This window comes from Diadema setosum, chromosome 16 (genome assembly GCF_964275005.1).
Source record: "Diadema setosum chromosome 16, eeDiaSeto1, whole genome shotgun sequence".
NCBI classification, from domain to species: domain Eukaryota; kingdom Metazoa; phylum Echinodermata; class Echinoidea; order Diadematoida; family Diadematidae; genus Diadema; species Diadema setosum.
The window spans coordinates 18,201,880-18,226,394 of record NC_092700.1 but is presented as its reverse complement, the minus strand read 5'-3'; the positions used below and the strand labels follow the sequence as shown (position 1 = coordinate 18,226,394).

Below are 24,515 nucleotides of genomic sequence, written 5' to 3'. Positions count from 1 at the left end.
TGTGACGTTTCAAATGAAACGCTCCTTAAATTTCATTTTCCAGCATCATTGCAATAGTAGAAGATGACGCTTTTGCCGATGATCTGAGAAGTACTCTTCCAGACTAGTGTAATACATAGTTCATTGATGGTATCTCAATGTGTCGGCGGTCCCTGATAATTTTGAAGGATATAGATGTAAGCAAAGTTCACGCTCATGTACGTATACTTTTTGGTCTGTTTTAGTTTTAGTTTTGTTTTGCTGTATTTTGCACAAGATTTCGAGAAATTGTTATACAGAAACGACAGATCAACAGCAGAGAAATCCACTTTAATATCATCACAGACACTTTGACACCCCTGTATGAGTATCCACAAGATGACACAAGAAGTTTTCGATGTATGACTATACGTGTATCTTGGTGGAATGTAACATTGTTAGTGGTAATGTGTACAATACTTGTGAGCTGATTTCATCTGCATGTTCGTTCGTATGTTCTGTTTTGATTTTATGTTTGTTTGTTTTTCTGTTTGTTGGTTTGTTTTGAAATTCCATAGGCGCGCATGAATGATGCCTACGTATTGCTATGGACAGACATTTACAGACACAATAGGCCTACGTCTGATACGTTATTTTTGCTGCACGTTGCTATTGTAATCTCTGTTATCCGCTGTATGTATGTTGTACAGAATCGTTGTTTGTTGTTGTTGTTGCTGTTGCTGTTGTTGTTGTTGTTGTTATCGTCGTCGTTGTTGGACTTGAGGACTCTATGAGTTGTCTTTTTGCATATACAATAAATGTACGTGTAGGCCCTACATGTGTTTTATACTCTTATACATTGTGAATGCAAAATAAACAAAAGGAAACAAAACCTGCTATTGTCCTCCATTCTTTTCTTGTACAAAGAAAGCAGCATGTAGGGCCTACGCCCACTCTCGCAACCTTTGAACACATGTAACACATGAAGAGTTTGTTCGCAAAAACCGATAAGTCCATTTTTGAAGATTTTGAAGTACGGTCTCTGTCATAAAGTACAAAATAATACCTTTTAAATGATATATTTGTCACTACATATAAAGGTACATTTTTGAAGTTATGGTCAAAAGAAGCAAAAATTTTCTTATTATTCTCTTTATTTTTCTCGACCTTTAATCGCAAATATCTCCATTTGGCAAATATGGACTTAACGGTCTTTGCAAACAAACTTTTCACATGTATACTTACTGCAAATCCACCTTATGATCAAGCTGAAGTAAAAACAAAACAAAACAAGACAAAAGTGTGTGGAATTCAGTCAGACGAACAGAATGGTAGAGTTTACATCACTTTCGTACTCAAACTAATGGAAGTTGTCGAAAGTCAAAACATCGTCGTGCTTCAGTGATATCGTATTTAAATTTGCGAATACATACGCGCTCATCTTTTGGTCAATAGTTTAGAACTAAAACATTCTCCTTACAAAATCAATACTACATGTACTATAGATTATTGCAAAAACACATGTATACACACACACACACACACACACACACACACACACACACACACAATGTTGCAGTGAGCTATGTTTTTTTCCCTTTAGATTTCCATGCCAAAAGAAATAAACTACATGTATAGGACGGGTGAAACCGATGCGCTGGCAGAAAATTTATGAGACCACGTCATGGCATCATGACTTCATGAAATTTGCTTAATTATGCGGATGCTATACTGTCCTCGTATCCACATCGCTGTTTTCTGGAATTCTTTAAAGTCCATTACCAAAGACACAGCTACTGGACATGATTCGACGTGACGTAGCGTTACATCACAAAGACGGAACAGCGTCATTGAAATCGGACAAAGTTTAATGCATGTATAGAAAGTTTGGGATTTTCATATAATTCTAGTTTCTATATTAGCTTATATTTTTCGGAAACTGATATTGCTCACAGTCACATACATAGCGATGATAATGTCGACACCCCACAAACTCTCCTATAGTTGTTCTGTCAATTTAGCTTCTATATCAACTCCATGATTTTTTTATAATCTCTAATTACTTCATCCGACAATACAATTCCACTACAGTGGAAACTCGATATATAGAGATTTGTTGTAACAAAATACCTGATATAACAAACTGATTTCTCCGGTCCCAATGAATTTATTTCCTTTGTTTTGTATTAGTTATTGACTACTGATGCAACAAAATACAGCGTATCTCGTTACACTGAGTTCCCATTGCACTAAGGAATTCCACTGTACTAACAAGGAAGTTATTGCTTTGTTTCCATTCCCAATAACACTGAATAATAAAGCGAGCATTTTGTGTGTCTGCCAATGTATGGCAATAATAGTTAACGTGAATATTATCACTATGGTCTCTTTCTTGAAAACGTGTGACCTTTCGTAATGATATCTTCTCTGGATTTTTATTTTTCCTTGTTTGACATTACGCTGTAAATAATTATATAATATTGACTGGCCTCGAGGGAGATACCAGAAAATATTGCCCAAACTGAAAGAATATTGCCCGAGTCGAAGACGAGGGCAATATTCTTTCAGTGCGGGCAATATTTATCTGGTATCTCCCTCATGGCCAGTCAATATCATAATTATTACCTATCCCCTAGGTAAATTAAGAAAATATGTGAATACAGCTATACACTATGATATCAAGCCACATTTGACTACCTGTAGATCATCACCAACATGTCGAATAATTGAAAAAAATTGTTCATCAATGTATATCATTCAACTCCAACTTCAAAGATACATATGTAATTGTAACAGGCGAACTTCAAACATCTGAACGCTTTTACACTTTATTTTTGCTTCTGTTTCAATTTGGAGAGTTGTAATAACTGATGGTCACTGTGCAGTTAGTCATTGTTTGACGCGTCGTGCTGCTGGAACTAGTGGAAGTGGTCGACCTTGTGTGAGTTGATTTATCGGCGTTCTTCTGCGGTGCGTGTAATCGACACGCAGCGACGTCCTTGAATGTTTTCTCTTCGTGGTCGATCGGAATGTTTACATGAGGTGGGAAGAGAAGGAGTGGAATCTCTCTTCCCACCTCCCTGTTTTACAGTGCACTCCCGTTATAACGAACACGCGGTTATAACAAATATCTGGTTATAACGAAGTAAAAATTTGGGCTGCAATGTCATCCACTCTATGTATTTCTATCGTTTATTTGTTCGGTTATAACAAAATTCCGATATGACGAAAGAATAACTGCCGGTCCCGAGGATTTCGTTATAACGGGAGCCCACTGTATATGTAAAACCCCGGATGCTCGTAATATGCTCTAATATCGCCCGCTCAACTCCCGACCCTGCAAAATAACAACTGTAATTGCCTCGCAAAACTACCTCGTATAGGTAATAATTACACGTATCAGGCAAAGGCAACAATATTATGGCATTGAAGTTTTACAGGAAATAACCGTCACATGGTAGTCCTTTTTCAGTATCCTATGAAATCAAAACACGACATGGATGACACTTTCACTGCCACGGGGGAAAATAGCAAAAGAAAAAAGATTGTAAAAAAGAACAACAAAAAACACAGAATGAGAAAAAAAAAAAAAAACAGAGGAAAAAGGGCAGACACAACTTTCCGGTCCAAAAGAGTTCACATAATTATTCTCAATAATTATCAATGTGTATCATGTTTGCACAACACGTTTTCTAGCACTTGAAAAGATTGAGGAAATATATTTTCTAACACTGCGGGAGCCAGTCACGTATACTACTCGCAGTGCAAGTCGTTGCCTTTTAGACCTAGCTCTACTAGCATGCTCATTAAACGCCATCCATCCAGGTATAAAGCAGTCTTGCCTTGATCAATGTTGATAGGGTTTGTTGTTGTTATTGTTGTTGTTGTTGTTTCCATTCGTGGTCGGTCTATCTAAAGCCTGGTTCATTGTTAAGTTACAATCACGCACTTATCACTTGTAATCGATTTGGGGGGAAGTTAAAGTTGATCTATTGAACTTACGATCAAATTACACGTTTTGATAAAAAAGACTTAAAAACCCGGGCCCGAGAAATGTGTGGAGCAAAAGTATTTCGTCACTTTTTGTCAGCGGCATGGTCTCCCTGTCTGTCTATCTCTCTCTCCCTTCTCCCCTCTCTCACTCTCTTCCAATATCTCTCCTTCTCTCCTCAATCTCCAAGTTGATGGAATGTGTAATTTTCATGAACCCCCTCCTTCTAGAGGGAGGGGGGGGGGGGGGTTCATGAAAATTACACATTCTATCAACTTGGTACCGACATAATAGTTTTTATGGTAGCGTAGCAATTATTTCCCCTGCTTTCTGGAAGCGGTTAGTCAAGTACTCGTTCATTATGCTAGAAAAGTGAATTTTTATGGAAATCCCTTTATATTTTCTTTATATTGTTGTCCACACCTGACGTCATAACCTCTAGAAGTCTCCTCATCCAGCGGTTCCAACACCAAAACTTTAAAAATTCATAATTTTTGCATCGATTGTCCGATCTTCCTCAAATTTTCACTGATGTTCTACTAATATTGCTTTCACTCAATCCACATTTCTCTTTGGGTTTTTGTTTTCTTTAACTCTGAATGCATTACTTGATGCCCTCACATCTATATACATGATGTACGTATTCTACGAGAAAGGTCTGTGGTCACTACAAAATAACACACTACTCTGACAAATCAACAAGATCAAAAAGGGACATCTTTTCAATTTTTGTGATACCAATTTATTCACCTTTTTTTCTTCTTTTTTTAACTTTTACATGTATCGTATTTGCAAGACTTCACATTTACTTCTTTGTTGATGTAATGATCTACTACACTGTATTCTTTGCTTCTGCACTCACATATTGGCGCATTTTCATTCACATTCACAACTAAATTTCACACTCCCATAGTTTTCTCTGTGACTTTGTTTAAAACGCCCCAGTGTGCTTTCGGTATATGAAAATTAGTATCTACACATTCATATTATAACATTTACAAGCCACCTTGCAGTTAGAATGAAAACAAAATATACGTTTCAAGACAGATTTTATAAAATACCTCTCATATGACTGATAATGCACAACATAAATATCCCCAAGTCAGCTTGGGATTTGTCTACAAACCGTACACACTTAGTTCATGAAACTAAATACAGTCAACCATGCCTAAGTCGAATCTATTTGGACTGAAAAAATCGCTTCGACTTGGAGAAAATTAACGTATAGGGGATTAAAATCAATAGAATATAAAGACAAGAAAGGACTTGAAAAGATCTTTGACTTAGGAGATTATTCGACGTATGTGAGGTCGACCTAAGCATGGGTGACTGTACAATGTGTACACACGTCTTACTTCTATAACACTTAGAGTGGGGTTATTGCATTATCTGTGATATAAATATATCTAACCACCATGGGTTTTCTACGCATCCATTTGAGTGCACCTTTTCAAGCTGAAGTCATTTTGGAGACCATCATGAAACGCTAATAGGAAAAAGTATTCATACCGAGTAAAAGATTGTTAGTTTTGTTGTTGATGTTGTTGAAATACCATAACTCCACACAGGCTTTAATGCAGACTTTTTGTAAAATATAAAAAGAAGAATAATACAATGTACTAATAATGATTTACGAGAGACTAACAATTTGACTGCAGCTTTGGCCGATTATTACCACATCTTCTTTTACTGTCTGTGGCTGATTTGTTGGCAATCATCATTTTTAATTCACTGCACGTTAACTGAGCTCTTCTGCACGTGGATGAGGGAACCCCTGGTGTCACCCACATCCACATATAGGTTAATACACTTACACAGTGATACACTACAGAATCCAATGCCTTAAGTGACTACACTTTAAAATGCTGTATATGCAAATTCCTATCATACACAAATTTTCAATACAACATTCCCATCAAAAAACACATGGTAAAGTGTCTGGAACATCTCTCACATTTCCGCAATGGTAGGCTTACAATCACATCACTTTGAGAATATCCCTTGACATTGTGTTACACAAGGGGCAGCAATAGAAAAAGACTCTCCTAAAAACTCTATGGATTTCTCAATCTGAAATTAGTCTCGCCACAATAATTAAAAAACAAACAAATGAGAGGCGGCGAGGGAGAAAAAGATCGAGTTCTTCACATATTGCCTACAATAAAAAGGCTTTCCTTTTTTTTTTTTAATAGGATTTCTTTTTTTTTTTGCGGGGGGGGGGGGGGGGGGGGAATGTTTCCAAAATGTATTCATGCTACTCCCATGACCAATACACAGAGAGCCTGGAGGCTTTCCTTCTATAGTTTCACAAATACTGGCAACATGCAATTAGGCTCACAACCAAATTACATACTTAAATACTGAATTGAGGGGTATTTCATGAAGCACTTTGTCCGACAAAGTTGTCAGACAAATTTGCTCTCAGCCAATCAGATGCAAGGATTTCAGTAGCTTGTAACGGTTTGTCAGAAAAATATCCGACCAAAAGGCTTCATGATATGCCCCCTGATATCACAGAATGAAGGGGGGGGGGGAGGGGGAGTGAACTTTTCCCATTTATAACTTAGTTCAAGAATCAAGTACATAATCAAGGGAAGAGTGCTTGCATTTTACTCTTGAAGGGTATGGATGGAGAATGCCAAGGCCAAGTATTCCCAGACCCCGACACACTGTGTGCAACAGCTTTTAACAACCACAACACGCTTGCCACATTCGATTTGACAATTTTTACACAGGAACGCAGCCAAAACAGCACGGCTCTCGAGCGGAACTGTGCAGTCTTAGATTGAAAGCAAAAGAGTGTGAAGTGACTATGTGACAGGAAGAGAAAGAGATGACCACGTGAGAAAGATAGAGAGAGCTTCTTACATGACAGAAATATGAAATACAACTCATATTACATCTGCAATCAAGAGCAATTGCAAATTTTTACCTTCCCTACGACCATATAGTCATTTTCATCACAGTCAGCATTACATGTCACTATTTCTAACAGTTTAGGACAGTGTAGGGGAACTTGAAAGAGATGTACACTCCCACTATAAAAAAAAAAAAAAGAGCAAAGCTGTCACCTACGGCTGATGTGACTTTAAATACTTGATTCGCAGATTTTATGTGATTCGCAGATATCACATGACGATATGCCAATTTGTGGCTCAATATAGCGAGCAATATGGAAGGCTTAAAAACCAGTGACGGCTGCATGCATGCTCGCTTTACTTTGTGGAGGTTTTTTTTCTCCCGGTGAGTCTATAAAGAGAAATTTTTTAAAAGAGAGAAAAAGCAGAAGCATTTTGTGTGTGTGATACTAGTCACAAGGCTAGCGAGCTTCACCTTCTGAAGAAAAATACAGGCAAAACCTACACATGATAACATCACTAGACCTATCGCAACAAACTCGTTTTTAATGCCGGCGATACCCGGTGCCTGTAGCAGAGCTCAAACACTTGTGCACATTAAGAGCAAGATGTGCCAGAACTGTTACAGAAGGTATGCCTGACAGACAGACAGATAAACAGACAGACATACAATCAGACAGACAGAAAGACAGATAGATATACGAAAACACAAAACAAACTCTTTGCCATTTCAAAAAGAAATGCATGGAGACTAATGCTGATGTACACCTGTGAGATGATGGTCCATGTATAGGTAGCACTTCAATAATGGAAAGAAAAAAAGAAATGGCATGTGCTAACATTAGCAACACTAGGGGACCTATTGTCTTCCTAGTACTTTTAAACCTCTTCATGTGTAGATTAAATACACGTGATTTATTTAGCCAGCAATTATGAGACTCAGAGCACCATACAATGTCCATGAGTATGTCACTCCTACAGTCGTGTTTGCTTCTTCAGTTTTGCACGTACATGTACAATAACATTTGTGTGTGTGTGTGTGTGTGGTATTTAACTTTGATGAGTCTCTGCTCTGTGATAGTGTAAAACAACTGACCTCCCATATAAATGTCAATTTACTTGTATGAGAATGACAGGGTACATATCTACCTCAATCTGCACAAACAGATGCCACAATGAAGTTGGTCAATCGGTACAGATACCATTTCCAAATAATATAGTGGAATGAAATTGATACGAAGCAAAAAAAAAAAAACCGCATTGACAGCAGACGACAGATGAAAAATTTCAAAAGACAAGCAAAAAAACAAGAACATACAAAAACTAAATATCAACCCCTCAAAAAAATATGTAACATATGCACAGGCGTGGTTGGTTCGCATTTGAGCAAAAAAAAATTTTTTTTTATGGATTTCTGTAAAAGTGGAAATTTTCGCAGTGTTGAAATTTTCACGCATTTCGCGCAACCAGAAGCTAGCGCGAAAATAAAAGCACGCGAATATTTTTGCGTGCCATATGTTCCAGTAGTTGATGTCCTGATCCCGCGGAATTAAAAACATGCGAAACTCTTCCTACCCGGCCAAGCGCGAAAAATTAGTCATGCGAAATATCCACTTTTACAGTAGTGTCGTCAGATCTTTGTTCAACTTTGAGATGGTAAAGGTGGGCTGTACATTAATGCTTCATAAGATTAGAAAAACGAAACATTTCATCTCGATATATAACACATCTATGTCCCCCTCTCTCTCTATCAAAGGCATAAAAAAAAGAAACTGGGACGTGAATCACTCTGCTCCGTCTCATCTGCAAAAAGACAGGCAAACAAACAAACAAAAACAAAAAAGTATTGGGGAGGGGCTGTGAAGGGGTACAACGTATCAGAGACTTTGGGGTTCCACTGGCCAGCAACATCATTTGGTGTTCTTGAGCGTGTTAGAGAGCCAGTCCAATCCCTCGTAGAGACCGTCTCCAGATGTGGCGCAGGTGGACTGGATGTACCACTTCCGACCCCTCAGGGATGACAGGCCGAGTTTGTCTGTCACATCCTGAACTGAGCAGGCATTGGGGAGATCCTGCACAAGAGATAAATATATATTATAGATATATTAAAGTGTCCTGAAAACTTGTACACTTTCTCACATAACATTATGTACAGGTTGGGAAAAATTTGAGTGCAACGATAAGAATTATATATTTCAGTATGAATGGTTTACTGCAGCAAGTTAAGTATAGCAATATATCCCCCCCCCCCCCCCCCAATATCATATCACATCAGAAGGGCCTATGTCTGAGTACATATCAGTAATCTTTGAACTAAACTTCATCTGGATGGCTAAATTATTCCAGAGGACAAGTATTTGGGAATTTGAGCATTTTCACTTGAAGTTTGACCCCTGCCCTTTGACCCCACGGCCCATATCTTTCATCAAATAATCACTGACTGGTAATACATTATATCCCATTTTCATGACAAAAAAAAAAAAGAGTAAAATCTTATGAGTTCAACAGTAAAAATTTGACTGAAATCGGATGAAAAATTGGGAAGTTATGACATTTTGAAGTTTTGCTCATTTCTGCAAAACGGTTGTTGTACAGTGGATATGAATATGCAAATGAGTGAGCTAACCATATCATATCCTCACAATTTTCCATTGATCGTAGACAAAAATATGATGAAAATTCAATGTTTCTGTTAATGAAGTCTGAAACATGATGTTATTCCTGGTTGAATAACTTCAGAATTGTGATCAGTTAGATATAAGAGGATTTGAGCCTCGGGCATAACTGTGTTTGATTGAAAGACCAAAAATTTCACAATTTTATGTACATACTACATGGTCACTTGTGAGGGAATGACATGCTCACTTTCCATTTGCATATTCATACTGACTATTCAAGAGCTGTTTCCCCCAAAATAGTGAAACTTCAAAATGTCATAACTTCCTTTATTTTTCATCCGATTTCAGTCCAATTTTTACCATAGAACTTGTAAGATTTTACTCTTTTTTATCAGACTAACTTATATTTGGACTGGATTTCCTTTTAAAGGGAGTATATCAAATGATCTTTCAGTGATCTCTCAATAGTCTTCTTGGTCTCCCAGTGAACATTTGACAATCTTCAAGGTCCCAGAGATCTCCGGGAAATTTGCTGGAAAACTACCTTTTGGTCCGTCAATGATGTTTGGAGGGATTTTTTTTCTTTAAGCAATTCCACAAAGACGATATTTTCATCTGGTCTTCAAGTGGTGGACAGAGGTTTCAAGTACTGCAAAACGAGGAATGTTTGTGTGCATTTTAATTTCACGAATTTCGCGAGAGCCAAGATTCCCGAAATTAATATGCACATGAAAGTTCTTGTCTACAGTATACACAGTGAATGTTAGGCAACTTGCGAAAAATATATGCCACGAAAAAGGCCGTCGGCTCTAATTCGCGAAAATTTCATGACGTGAAAATATTGTGTTTTACAGTAGACATAGCATTGGAGGAGCACAGTATTGTTTGTAAACAATGAGTACCCCTCCGAAGCTTTATCAACTCCGAACCCCCGGTCCGCCACTGGTCTTGGAGACCGCTGAGGGCATCTTGCCAATTTTGGGGTCTCCCACTGGTCCCTCAAGGGTACTCTGTTTTAATATGTGGAATGGGGGGGGGGGGGGGGAGGGGTCTTCCGCACAGCCCTGCCACAGCACAGCGCCTGTAGAATGTGAAACCAGAGACGGATCCAGGCGGGGGCACATTAAGTGTCCACCTTCATTTTTTGTTAAAACACAAGAAATAAAAATTTGTTAAAACTTAAATTTGTTTAAAAAAAAAAGAAATTAAATTTGTTAAAAATTTGTTAAAACACAAGAAAAAAACAACAACAACAAAAAACAAGAAACAAAATTTGGGGTGGGGTGTGTTCGCCCCCCTTTAATTTTGTAAAAGCCCCCCCAACTTTACATAATTCCTGGATCCGCCCCTGGAAATGGGATGCCCCTGGCTCCCAGATCATCATCATTACCTGCTTGTTGGCCATTACTAGCACAGCAGCCTCTCTCAGTTCATCCTCACTCAGCATTCTGTGTAACTCCTCTTTGGCTTCGGTGATACGCTCTCTGTCGTTGCTGTCAACTACAAATATGAGACCTGCAGAAAGGAGATGGATTATTTTAAGAAAAAAAAAGAAAAAAGAAAAAGAAATCACATTAATGAAATTTGAGGAAAAATAAACACAATTTTTAGGAATACTTACAATGTACATGGTGAAGTGATTTTTTTTTCTTACAACTATCAACGTAAGTTCCATGAGTCTAGATTGTGCAGAAGTGTGTATAAGTGGTTAAGAACTCTGCCTCTGAACCAAGGGCCCTCGTTTGAGCCCAGTGGGACAAATTTGCTCTCATTATTTTTTTTCCTTTTTTTTTTTTTTTTGTATCTGAGCTAAACTTTACTTTCATTTATGTCAAAATCACTTTCTCAGCTATACACACCCACAAGGACAAACACTTGATTTCTTTTTACTCTGTATCTCCGGTCACATTGCTGTAAAATTTGTGGGCTCCTAGAGCATGACCGATTCATCCACATACTGGCGAGTTGATACATTGTAGTCATCTTGGTTACACAATGAAGGTCAAAGTTCATTTTTCAAAGGCCTACTTTAAAAGATCAAGATGATCCTTCAAACACTTTAGTATCACTTTTCATATGATCGTGTCCAAGACCTCTTGCTATTTAAAAGTACACAGTCACTGAGCTTGTATTACATAGCTATGATACTACTACATGCACATACAGTACAAGCAATTTCTCTTTGTTTTGCATAATCTAAAAAACCATTTGTCCAAATGTGCCCAAAGTTTGTATGTCTTGAACTTAATTCTACGCAAATATATTTTAATATATACTTCTGATCCGTATGTGACTTCCCTGGTTGTGGAAACGAGAGTCAAAATTGGGGCGTATACTGTATACGCCGGATATTTCACAAGGTTTTTATTTTCACAAATTTCGCGAGACAGATGCTATTCGCGAAATTAAAGACACGTGAAAGTAATGAATCTGATCCTGATGTGAATGTGACATACTGTACGCGTGTACACTTCTCCGATGAGTGCAAGACTCCACAATAGCAAACTAACCACTCGTGAAATCTTCAGGAATTAGCGATTGGCAAAAAATTTAGACTTGCGAAATATATGACATATATAGTACAGTATATGCAGGGCTCGACACTAACGGTGGCCCAGTGGCCCAGGGCCACCAAAAATGCACGTCGGGCCACCAAAATTTCAGAAATGAAGAATTTGGTGGCCTGATTGGGTCACCAAAAAAGGTCGGATGTTTGCCTTTGGGCCACCAAAAATAAAAGTTAGTGTGGAACCCTGGTATATGCATGTATGGTGTGATTGCTTTTAACCTGATAACAGCATAGTATGTAATTTTACAAGTTTACTGCTTTGATTTCTGACTACTGTAAAATGAGGAATGTTCGTTTGCATTTTAATTTCGCAAATTTCGCGAGTACCAAAATTTTCATGAACTTTCGCGAACTCTTCATGCCACTTTTCACACAGTACATATGTATGTAGGTGGCAATCGAGCGCAACTGATATTACTTGACTACCATATCATCGCTGGGGTGACAAGACCTCGCATCTACAAAATGTCAAATGTTAAGGAGAGCGAAAAAACACCGCAGCTATCAAAAAGCACTATATCGAATGGGATAGTCTTTCCTTTGACATACCATGGCGTCATCTTTGGGGTAAGTCAGCTAGGATTTGGACAGGATATCACTTGACTGATTTATCTGACCATTATTCAAAACAAAAAAAGGCGTTTTCACCAAAATTTCAAATACGAGGTCTTGTCACCCAAGCGACGATCATGTGTATGCCTACATGTAAGTGTATTTGTCATTTTCTGCTAACCCACCAAACTTGAATACACAGGTAGTGTACAACTGCACACACACACACACAAAGAATGCTTGGGCTATTAAAAGTGTCAACCAAGTGTCTGACAAAGCTTTGCTGTTACAGATAAACTTAAAGGACAAGTTCACCTTCATAAACATACGGATTGAGAGAATGTACATGTAGCAATATTAGTAAACACATCATCGAATGTTTAAGGAAAATCGGACAATCCGTTCAAAAGTTATGAATTTTTGAAGTTTTTGTGCAGTCACCGCTAGATGAGAAGACTACTGCACTGTATGATGTCACATGCGTACAACAATATAAGGAACATATAAAGAGAATTTCACAAAATTTCATCTTTTGAAAAAGTACACATTCCCTTGACTCGTTACCGACATATGTTATGGGTAATATTATTTCCCCTGCCTATAGAAAGAGGCAAGTCAAGTGCTCTTTTATTATGCGAAAAAAGTGACAATATGTTGAATTTTCTTTACATTTTCTTTATACTGTTGTACGCATATGACATCACAAGCTGTAGTAGTCTCCTCATCCAGCGGTTCCAACACAAAAATGTTAAAAATTCATAACTTTTGCATCGATTATCCAATTTTCCTCAAACTTTCACTGATGAGTTCTACTAATATTGCTGCACTCTCTCAATCCTTATGTTTATGAAAGTGAACTTGTCCTTTAAAGCAAGTCAGGTGTCGATAACAAAACCATAATATGGCTGTACCACAAAAGCATTTTTCTCTGGCCATACAGTAGCGGGTGTTTGATGCTGTTTTTTGGCATTATTACCAACAAAGATTTTAATCTTATACTGAGTTCCCCTGCAACCACAAAGTGTTCAGTTAATACTCAAACAGTAAACAAATATTTCTATCATTCCATGTAACTTTTTGCCACCCTCACGAGGCACGATAAACAGATGCATACCACATACAAATTTGTACGTACAACTGTAGATAGAGGTTGAGAGGAAAGCGTCTCTTCAATTACGAAGTCAAAGTACGACTCCATTACCGAGAATTCAAGTCACTATCTACAGGTTGTCATGCACCTTGTGTGTTCTGGTAGTAGTGGCGCCAAAGCGGACGAATCTTGTCCTGCCCTCCAACATCCCACACTGTGAAGCTGATGTTTTTGTATTCCACCGTCTCCACGTTGAAACCTGTCGGGGAAAAAAAAAAAAAATTCAAATTAAAAACTGCCTGACATCCACGCAAGTACAACCTGTACCTCTTTGACCCCGTTTACAATGAGTGAAAAGGCCGGGCTCAGCCGCGGCCGAGCCAAGCCTTCATTTCAATGTAAACGCGCAAAAGGCCAAATGCGGTACCAAAATCGGCCACGTATTTTGGCCAAGCTTTTAACGCCCTCAACGTCGAAAACTAGTATAGTTTAAGGTGGTTTTGGACCCCCCTTCAGATCTCGGTCGTGGATCGCGCGATCCTACGCGAAAATTTGCACTGAGGTAGAGGCCAATGTAATCTGCAAGACTGTATAGTTAGATTTTTCAAATTTTAATTTATGTATTTCATTTTAATTAATTTATGCTAATTTATGCAAAATAATTTTTTTGCCTATAAATCAAAAAATAAAGCTCCAAGACTTCTAATTTTTGGTGAACATATTCTTTTCAATATCCTCAACAATAATATTGAAGCAAAAATTCGGCTTCATAATTATTTATTATGTATTTTATCGTTTATTGAATTTCTTATGTATTTCGTTGTTTTTTTACTTTTTGTTTTTGTTGGTTTTTTCGTCAGTATTTGACGCAGAACTTTTTTAAAGCATAATCAGGCTAAAATAAATCATTATCAGCCATTGAAAGTAAAAATATTTGTTTTTATATTTGAATCAATTGCAAAAACACAATTTACATTGGATTTGTACACAAAATCATGTTGTTGAGCAATTTTTGGGTCAACAAATTTTTTTCAAAGGGGCGTGGCTTCAAAACGGTATGCCCGGGAGCAACAAATTTGGTCTCAAAAGTTGCGCGATACTTGACAGAAAAAAGTCATAAAATGCCGCAGCGAGGGCATCACGCGTTGCAGAATAATCACACGAAACGTCGAGGGGGGGGGGGCCAAAATGCCCCCCCCCCCCCCCGGTGGGAATAGGGTTAATGAAATGAAATTGTACCTAATGATTGTAAAACAAAAGTAAATCCCATCCAGAAATGCACAGTGTGTACAATGTGCAAACATGTACACACATGAACTGTATATTGTGAATGTATGTATTTGAAACGGCACCCTAATTGCAAAGCCAACTTTAGAAATTCCAACCATTTCTGACAAATGGAGGTAATAATTAAAGGTTCGTGTACAATCTTCAAGGATAATCGTAGTTCTTTATCAGATTGATAGTGTATATGAATGTAAAGACTATGTAAAAGTGGAGTGCAGTACTTTTGATTTTTATTTCATTGATTTGGGGGCAATATGTATTTGCACATCCCCATGTCTGTACCAGTAACTACATGTATGTACTGCTCATCTTTTATAAGAAGCAACAGTGAAAAGTCATTACCACTGGTACCATCATAAAGACATAGAGAGTGCAATCAGAATGTGCATTTCCTACAGTGTAGAAAGTGGTATAAAATTGTACCTGTAGGGTCATTGATTATGCGTAGTGTACATTGCACATTTAGACCATGTGACCATGTTACAGGAATCATTTCTTGAAAATATACCAACTTCATCACCTGATTCGATCTTGGCCATGTGAATTGAGTCAAGGCTCAAAAAATCTATTTTTGGATCCACGGTATCACCCATTTACAAATTTTAAGATCTAGATTAATATTATCCGTATGTTGTACATTGTACCTACAGAAGGGCCTACAATACCGTGTACGGTATATACTGCAAGTTTCAAGAACAAAATTATTTCATTGTAGAGATGTACAGTATTCACGAAGGTGGTTTATGCAAATTTCATCTGTGTAAAATACGACTGACAAATAGCGTATGCCTACATACATCCAGTAACAAGCGCATTGATACAGTACAAAAGTCAATGGTACCTATTTCACACATAATTTAGACCATGGTCTAAATTTAACCATCCTTGTGAGTTAGGGCCACAATGATTATCTTCGGTCAAAATTTGTTGAAACTTCAAGCACTGCTTGATTTTTAATAGACCTTATGCATATGACGTCACACGGTCTTACTAACTGAAGGGCGCCCTCCCTCAGAGGGCAAGCGATGCGTTGCTAGAGCGTGCTTTTACACGCGAGGCAATGGGCATTTACCACCATTTACACACAACATCGGTGTTTCTTTTACTGTCTTTTCTATTGCATGTAATCTACAGCCCTAGATCGGGAAATTCAAGCTTGTATAGCAAAATCGACATTTGAGGTATGCATTGCACTCACCAGGTTAATGATATATCCAACATTTTGGCACAATTTTCATGAAAAAAGATGCAACTACCAGCGGTCGTAACAGCTCATCAACCTACGAATCCGTTAGCCAATCACATGTGAGGTAGATTTCTACATGTTTTTTACTAAAACACGTACCTCGCATGTGATTGGCTAATGAAATTCAAAATGGCGACATACATTAAGCGAACGGCGATGTTGCGCTATGGATACAAACTTCTGCGTTATAACCTAGGAATTCTGTAGTTACTGTGAGTATTTCGATTGCACAATGCTAGAAAATTACCCAAATATTGCTGCATAATGTGTCATGTCATGTCAAACTTGTTTGATGGTAAAAAAAAACCTGCCACTAGCCTGGGGACTGGCGGCGAGTGAGGCGATCGCCGCTAGCGCGCATAGGAAAAGCACATAACTAGCTGCACGCCTCTGCGATGTCAAGGACTTCGCTTGCCCTCTAAGATGGCGTCGCGAGAGGTTGTCAAGCGAGTGATGACGTCAATGCATAAGGTCTATACTCTGTTTAATCAGTCAACTTGAAAATGAAGTGGGAATGAACAATTCATAGTATGAATTCCCCACATTCTTGCAGTCCAGCAAAACTTGTTGCATCGTCATCATGTGCACAAATGACACATAAAATGTGTACATTGTATGTACATGTCTGTATGTACAGTGTCCACAATTACCGGTACACTGTAAGTGGATGTACATGTATGTATACAGCTATACACTACATGAAAAAGAACAAAAATCCAGTGTAACGTATACCAGTGTAACGTATACATGGACATACAGCTCTCTTCATGAACACGATTGTTTTTTCAAACATTTCTGAGAAAAGTTAGATATGTAAAACTAGAAATCTTTGTGCGCCATAAACTTTTGCTAATTTTGAGAGGAGCCAAGATTCTTGAAAGTTATGTGATGCATTATGAAATACAAAAGTCTGCTTTTTTCCTACACAATGCATTGAATGTCAGAGGAAAATTGCAAAAGTTTCATGTTGCTAAAGTTTCTGGTTTTAGAATATACATTTACGGTATGTCTTTCAAACAAAAGTGGACTCACCAATTGTTGGAATGGTTGTAACAATTTCTCCAAGCTTGAGCTTGTAGAGAATGGTGGTCTTGCCTGCAGCATCCAGCCCGACCATCAATATTCTGACCTCCTTCTTACCAACCATCCCTTTAATCGCACTAAGAATTGCACCCATGTTTCTGCTGTTGGACCGCTGCGTATGTGATATCTGTATTGGAGAAACATAGAGTAAAAAGCATTTGAGTAGAAGTGTGCTATTCAACAAACAAGGCAAGTGCCATACTGTGTCTCGCCCATTCGCATACAAGAAATTGTACGCGAATAGGATATACAGATAAAAAAAAAAAAGAGAGATATAACAGATAAAAAGAGATATACAAGGGTAAAAATGTATGGCAAAAAAGAAACGTGCCATAAAAACTTAACATTGGGCCCTTAAAGTTCGTTGACCCCTGCCTGTGACCTTTGACCTTGTGGTGACCATCCACTCCCCAAGGGACATCTACAGTGTACCATCCAAGTTTGGTCACAAACGAACCTATGGATCAAAAGTTATGACCCATAATAGAAACGCGCCATAAAAACTTAACATTGGGCTCTAAACGTTTGTTGACCCATGCTTGTGACCATTGACCTTGTGGTGACCATCCACACCCCAAGGGACATCTACCATCCAAGTCTGGTCACAAATGGAGTTTACATGGATCAAAAGTTATGACCCATGATAGAAATGCGCCATAAAAACTTAACATTGGGCCCTAAAGTTCATTGACCCCTGCCTGTGAGTTTTGACCTTGAGGTGACCTTCATATATGGTTAAATGTGAAACTTTGTATGACCCCTCTTCCCTTGAAGTTTGATTGCAATTGAAGCCCAGAGCAAAGAGTTATTGAAGTTTTTGTAGCGTTACGGACAGACGACGGACGGACAACGGACGGACGATGGACGGACAGACACCGCAGGCGAGCAGGCGATCCCTTTCCTCACCTCCGGTGGGCTCGACAACTAGAAATCTGGCATGCCTCTACACATGTGTACAATGTGTATAACGCATTATTCTTCCCAATAGTATGCAAAATGGAAAGACAAAACTGATTGCATTTTTGTCATGTAGCATTCGTTACGCACTTAATCTACAATTGCTATAAAACACAATGTTCAATAGAATTTTAGAGCTGATATTATCTTTTCTGATCAATGTTACACTGAGGGCCATTCAGTTGAAAAACAACAAAGTTCCAATGAGCATTCATTATTTGACCTTCTAGCACATACTGTAGTGATACATGTTTGTCCAGCATTGCATACATGTACATGTACATTAAAAATAATAAAAAGACAAATAATATTTCAGCAAAATCCCAACAGATTGCAGCACTGCTTTGAAGCAATTTCAGGGCAAATTTAAACATCTCTCATTAAAGTGTTCAAAAAGATGGTATTGTACTGGGGGTAATGCACATTTCTGGAAACAGAAAAAAATTAAAGCAACATCCCTGAAATGTACCCTTTTACTGTGGAAATGCTCAAAAATCAAAAGCAACTTACTTTGATGAAATTATGTAACTTTGTATTTGATTCTGACCAATACTGACTAAATGCAAGTTTCGTTTGGTGTTCTGTCGCAAGTTGAGTTTCCAGCAATGGGACCGCTGCATGCCACCCACCCAACACTAAGCGTTAAAAATACCCAGATGGTAACAATTCATTCTATTTGCTGGCTAATTTCACTTTTCAGCAGAAAGTGCACCTCTGCCAGGTATTTGTGCATACACATGTACGATGAGCATTGAGCATTTTGAACTGGTATTCATAATTTCTGTGTGCACTCTGCAATGTTTATTGCAATAATGTCCTTACTGACAGCCAACACTGCATCAAAATGGCATTGTGGAGAAGCTCGAACATGTGGAAAATCCTGATAACCCCAAATATCAATGAGTCATTTTAAAGGGACTGTACAGTACTGGATGAGGTGAGGATTTAGCTTGCAACATTTTATGAGATATTTAGAGACCACATGATGAGATGTTAAAGAGCATGCATATAATTCTAAGGGGAATCAAAACTTTATTTGATGAAAATCAGTTCTGAAATGACTGAGATATATCTAAAAACAAGAGAAAACAAAGAGATCCTTTAATAAAAGTCGTGGCCTGTCAATCTTATTAGGATCACTGTTTTGGATATCTCAGCCATTTCAAGGCCAATTTTCATCAAATAAACATCCTTCTTGAATTTCTTATGCTCTTTCATATTTCAAAAGATGTTTCTCATTATCTCACCAAAAAATTTTAGAAACCTGAATCCTCACGTGGATTGCCACCTCTGGATTGCCACCTCAAGTTCAGGGTCGTGACCGTTTGCTGATGATGTCACTGCCTACAATGTACTGTACATGTACCTGACTACATATCTAGTCAGATACTGATGCTGAACAAAATACACAAGATCTAAACAAGCTCTGTGAAAGGACTAGCAAGGGGATGATGGACCTGAACACCAAGAAGTGTGAAGTCATCATACAGCAGTCACCAGGAAGTAAAACCAGATTGTGTATATCAGTACAAGCTCACCAACTCCATCCTGACTCCTGTAGAAGCAACCAACCCAAGTACAACTGTACCTTGGTGTTACCATGGCATCACAAATAAGCTGGAACAAACATGTCAACAATGCCTGCCAAAAGGCTACCAACACCCAAGCCTTCCCACAAAGGAATCTGAGAGTAAGTTCACCAAAAGCTCAATACTGTAATTAAAGCCACAGCTGTAGGTACTGTATACAGATCACTGGTACAACCTATTTTTACTGTAAGACCAACACCCAGTTGAAACAAAACCTCCTTCCTTGGCGGAGGAAATAATGCCTTCTCTGTGTATACATGGGAACCATCATCTCATCAACAAACAGGATACAACGCCATGGAGGGCAGCCAGATACACCTTGAATTGGTACTGCAATGCTTCAGGTGAATCAACAATGCTCCACGAGATGGGATGGACATTGTCGTCACTCCAACAGCAATATGAACACCTTTGGCATGTGGTTTTCTACAAGATCCATACATAGCCAGCTTGTCCCATTTGACTGTGAGACACCCATTAACCAAATAATCTGCCAGATCATCAAGAGCAGGGCACACACAAGGATACAGTACCTCCTACCACAGTCCAGGACCCAGCAACAACAAAACTCCTTCTTGTACAGTGTGAGGGCATGAAGTGCTATCCCATCTACAGTATGGTATTTAGCTATTAATGTAGTATCAGCTCCCCCAGTCGAAGCCTTTCATCCTCATTTGACGAAAGGCTGCAAGCAGCTACATGTACATTGTAGATCCATTGTGGGTTTTTTACTTGCATCCTTGTAAAAAGTTTGAACAAATTATATGGTATACATGTACAATTGTACATGCAGCACATCAATCATCCTAATGCTGTGACATACACTACCCAAGGTCTGCAAGAATCTTCATGTTTGAATGAAGAAGACCACACCAACCATTGTTTTTGTTAACCGTACAGTAATGAGTTGACTCGTTACTGACGTTGAGGACGAGTCCCGAGTATACTCGGGCAGGTGTCTATGGGAAATGCGTGTTGCAGCAAAATCAAACCGTCCTCACTGGGTTAACAAGAGGCCATACACAAGAGAAGAGGCAGATTTATCGGTCTAACGTATCCAGTGCTGTGGAAGTCCTGCCCTCTATAACCTCAAACCCCCGAGGCACTGTAACCAGTTACAGCGCCCCGACGACTTGCATCGACTTATAAACTGTATGACAATACGAAGTGCACAAGGGCTGAAACTTTCAAGCTCAGACAAAATCTCTGACTGGACTCTTATAGGAGATATCAGATTATATACTGACAATTCCTCAATACAGATTGTATGTCCAGGTTAAAATAATTGTACACTGTAAGCACAGTATTTCATCTAGTAAAAAAAAAAAAAAGGTTGGCTACAAATTTTAGTACAAAACCCTGTATTTTGGTCTCTGGTCTTGCCGACAGTAACCTCTGGTTAAACAGGGTTACGTAACAGTAAAAGATCCATCTGTCCAGAGGAGTCTTTTATTTTTTTGAAAGCCAGACGCAGTCTCCGCAGAACATATCCCTGAAGACCAGATACAGACCGATCTTTCGGTCAACGTAACAGTACATCTGTACTTCGTGTACGTGCAGGCTGGTCGCAGTTACAATATTGCAGCTGATATTATTAAGCCATATTAGGAATACACTACAAAGTACAATATTCATAGACGACAAAGGCGATAGGGTTGCCCTGCAGCGCTGCGGCCCCGACATGAACATGTTGCTGTTGGGGTCGCCAATACGGTTAGGATCCAACCGAGGTAAAAATCAAAGTAGAAACACACACACAAAAAAATATACCAGGTGTCATGTTGCAAGAAGGTGTAACGTTAGTTGAGAAATGCAATTCCTAATGACTGTAACGTTTAGCAGTGCATACAACCATGTCCATAGACAGACCATGCAGACAGAGGCAGATACACACACACATACACCTCTCAACCGACTTATTTCAAATTGCACACAGTTATTAAACACACATTCATTGCATTTGTACACATGTGTGTGTAGGGCCGCCTTCTTCATCATCATCTTCTTCTTCTTCTTCTTCTTAGCAGCTCCGGTCCGCATCAACTTAAATTACTTGCTTGAAAATGAATGAAAGATTATATCAGTCAAAAGATTATATCAGTCAAAACAGCTAACACTCCAGCCACAAGGGAACAACACTCACACCACAGGCTAGTGAACCAATTGCATGCAAGATGAACACTATAATACCCGAACTTTCTGAAATACAAAGGCATAATCTTCTAAACTATCAGCCAAATTAATTTGCAGGTGATCTGAGTTGGTGCTGGTTCGATATGTTATAGTCAATAGAGTCTAGTTTATTTAAACTTACACAGTTACACAGCTTTCCCCATACTGTACACCATGCATGAAACAGTTTAGTGAGACTAGGCTCTATAAAATTTTGATAGATATGATCACAATTTCCGGCTCATGAAAGGGCATTTCGTTCACAATTATCTTTATATACTTACAAAGTAAATTGATGAGAATATCCGAGGTGTTTATGGTCACTTCACTGGAAGTGAAAATGTCCGGAATATGCACGCAAAATACGGAAAATAGTAACCGTATTTGGCCTCCAGTGCAATAGTGGGGAGGAAAACGTTGTAACTTATGACGTGTATTCCACACACATCATCACACACATTACACATACCCACTGGCGTACGTGGGTATGATGCATGCATACTACCACTGCACACACAACACCGCACACGCACGGCTTGACCACAGAGCTTGACTCACCATTTATCACTGTTCATCACGTTCGCATTGCGCACACGCGGAAATGTATTTTTTTTTTTTTTTTTTTTTTTTTGGGGGGGGGGGGGGGTGTGCGGGGGGGGGGTTCTTTGTTTGTTTGTTTTTTCTTTAATATAATGAGAAGCCTCTTATGAAATTTGACAGAGCATAAAATTCTATTAAAGAGGAATTCAGAGTTGATTTGAAGACAATTGGTTTTGAAATGGCTGAGATATCCCAAAACAAAGCAATGCTAATAGGTACCCACCTTTTATGATACAGGACAACGTTATTTCTGGGTATAAGCTCAGCCATTTCAAAACCAGTTTTCATCAAATAAATTTTGAATTCCTCATAGGATTGGATACTCTTTATAATTGCTCTCTAATATCCATCATAAAAAAGATGAAAATCTGAATTATCTCATCTCAACCAGAAATATACAATCCCTTTCAATTCTGTTCAATTCATTTTGTCTAAATTTTGCACATTTTGATTGAATGAAAAAAAAAAAAGACTATGGAAAAAAATACGTATCACTGCATTTAAGCAGCTGTTACCATGTACTACTTCACCACTGCTATATCGGCATATCAATATATCCCCATTATTTTATCATTATTATTATTATTATTATCATTATCATTGTTATTATTATTATTATTATCATTATTATTATTAGTATTATTATCATCATCATCATATTGCGACTATATTAAACACTGATCAATCAGTGCTTATTTACATCGACGTGTCAGGGCAAATTATATAATCACTTGTTTAAAAAAAAAAAAAAAACTAATCACTGAACTTTATTGCCCTAAATCCTCTTTTAAATGCAATTATGACGAGAAATAACTCATATGTGGGGCATGCAGTTATATACAGGGGTTCTATACACGTGTGATCATTTTGGAACAACATGGACAAATTCATGTGATTTTCAGGGTGGTGTTTTAATGGAGCATTTTTATATACATTCAAATTATGCGATTCCATTATTGTCTCACTTTTTATTGCATATACTCCTTTATGATTTCTACATACATTGACAGATTTCCAAATGTTCTTCTTAAGTGTGCACCAGGTCTATCACTTCAGTTAAAAAAAAAAAAAAAATCCGTCGGATGGGAGGGGATATCTTCTTTCAATTAACCCTTTCCCCGCTTGGTTTCCCTTTAAAAACTTTAGTACACTTTGGGGATTGACAGCTTTCCGAATTCCGTCAAAAATGTGTTTACGAGATATTTTCACTTATATTTGCATTATAAGAATGCAAAAGCCCCCTCGAAAGCAGGTGCATTGATCCTTGAGGATGGGGGGGGGGGGGAGGAGTGGCCGGGAAACATGCCATTTTGTCCCCCAATAATTCCCGAAATGAGGAAATTTTCTCGCTTTTTTGATAGAAAATTGTCATCCAAAGTGTGCACCAGATTGCGGAATTCCAATTACGAAAATACAATAATATCTCTCTCAAAAATTTTCACCCAAAGTGTGCACTAAATTACTGAGTTTTGATTCTGAAAATGCAAAATATCTCTTAAATTCTTCAATTCTTTCAAATTTAAAAGTTCCCTCGTCCTCTTGTATGTAATTTACCTTTCCCCCGCTCGGTTCCCATCCATTGATTTAGACTCTGTACACTTTGGAGATTGACAATTTTCCGAATATTCCACAAGAGTGCGCATTAGATCGTTCTATGCCAATCCTAAAAATGCAAAAGCTCCGTCGTGTCTAGCCCCTCCCATACCCTCCCCCTTCCCCTGACAACTTCCATGTGTCATTAATAGGCCCGCATGGTGATGTCGCACGCGCGGAGCAAGAGCTGATGATCTGTGAATAGTTCTTCTTTTTTTTTTTACTTTTTTTTTATAGGAAAAAAAATAAATTTCACCAAAAGTGTGCACCAGATTGCTGAATTTCAGGTCTGAAAATGCAAAATCTTCCTCGTCTGGGAGGGGGGGATACCCCCTCCCACCCCCCCCCCCCC

At 38.4% G+C, this 24,515-nt stretch overlaps 1 protein-coding gene across 1 annotated transcript; it reads right to left on the bottom strand.

Moving 5' to 3' along the window:
• Window positions 1–6,171: 6,171 nt before the first annotated feature.
• Window positions 6,172–22,416, bottom strand: LOC140239978 (ADP-ribosylation factor 3-like). The gene is made up of 5 exons (XM_072319789.1): window positions 22,255–22,416; window positions 17,202–17,379; window positions 13,785–13,895; window positions 10,816–10,940; window positions 6,172–8,879 (listed from the first exon to the last, which is right to left on the bottom strand). The coding sequence occupies exons 2-5, from the start codon at window positions 17,344–17,346 to the stop codon at window positions 8,718–8,720; spliced, it is 543 nt and encodes a 180-aa protein (XP_072175890.1). The 5' UTR covers window positions 17,347–17,379; window positions 22,255–22,416; the 3' UTR covers window positions 6,172–8,717.
• Between the last annotated feature and the right edge of the window lie 2,099 nt (window positions 22,417–24,515).

Excerpts from the sequence above, each read along its gene's own strand:
- LOC140239978 (XM_072319789.1), bottom strand. The coding sequence starts at position 17,346 with ATGGGTGCAATTCTTAGTGCGATTAAAGGGATGGTTGGTAAGAAGGAG. Across the intron at positions 13,896-17,201 it reads TACAACCATTCCAACAATTG|GTTTCAACGTGGAGACGGTG; the intron begins GTGAGTCCACTT and ends TTTCCCCGACAG. Across the intron at positions 8,880-10,815 it reads TAGTAATGGCCAACAAGCAG|GATCTCCCCAATGCCTGCTC; the intron begins GTAATGATGATG and ends TCTCTTGTGCAG.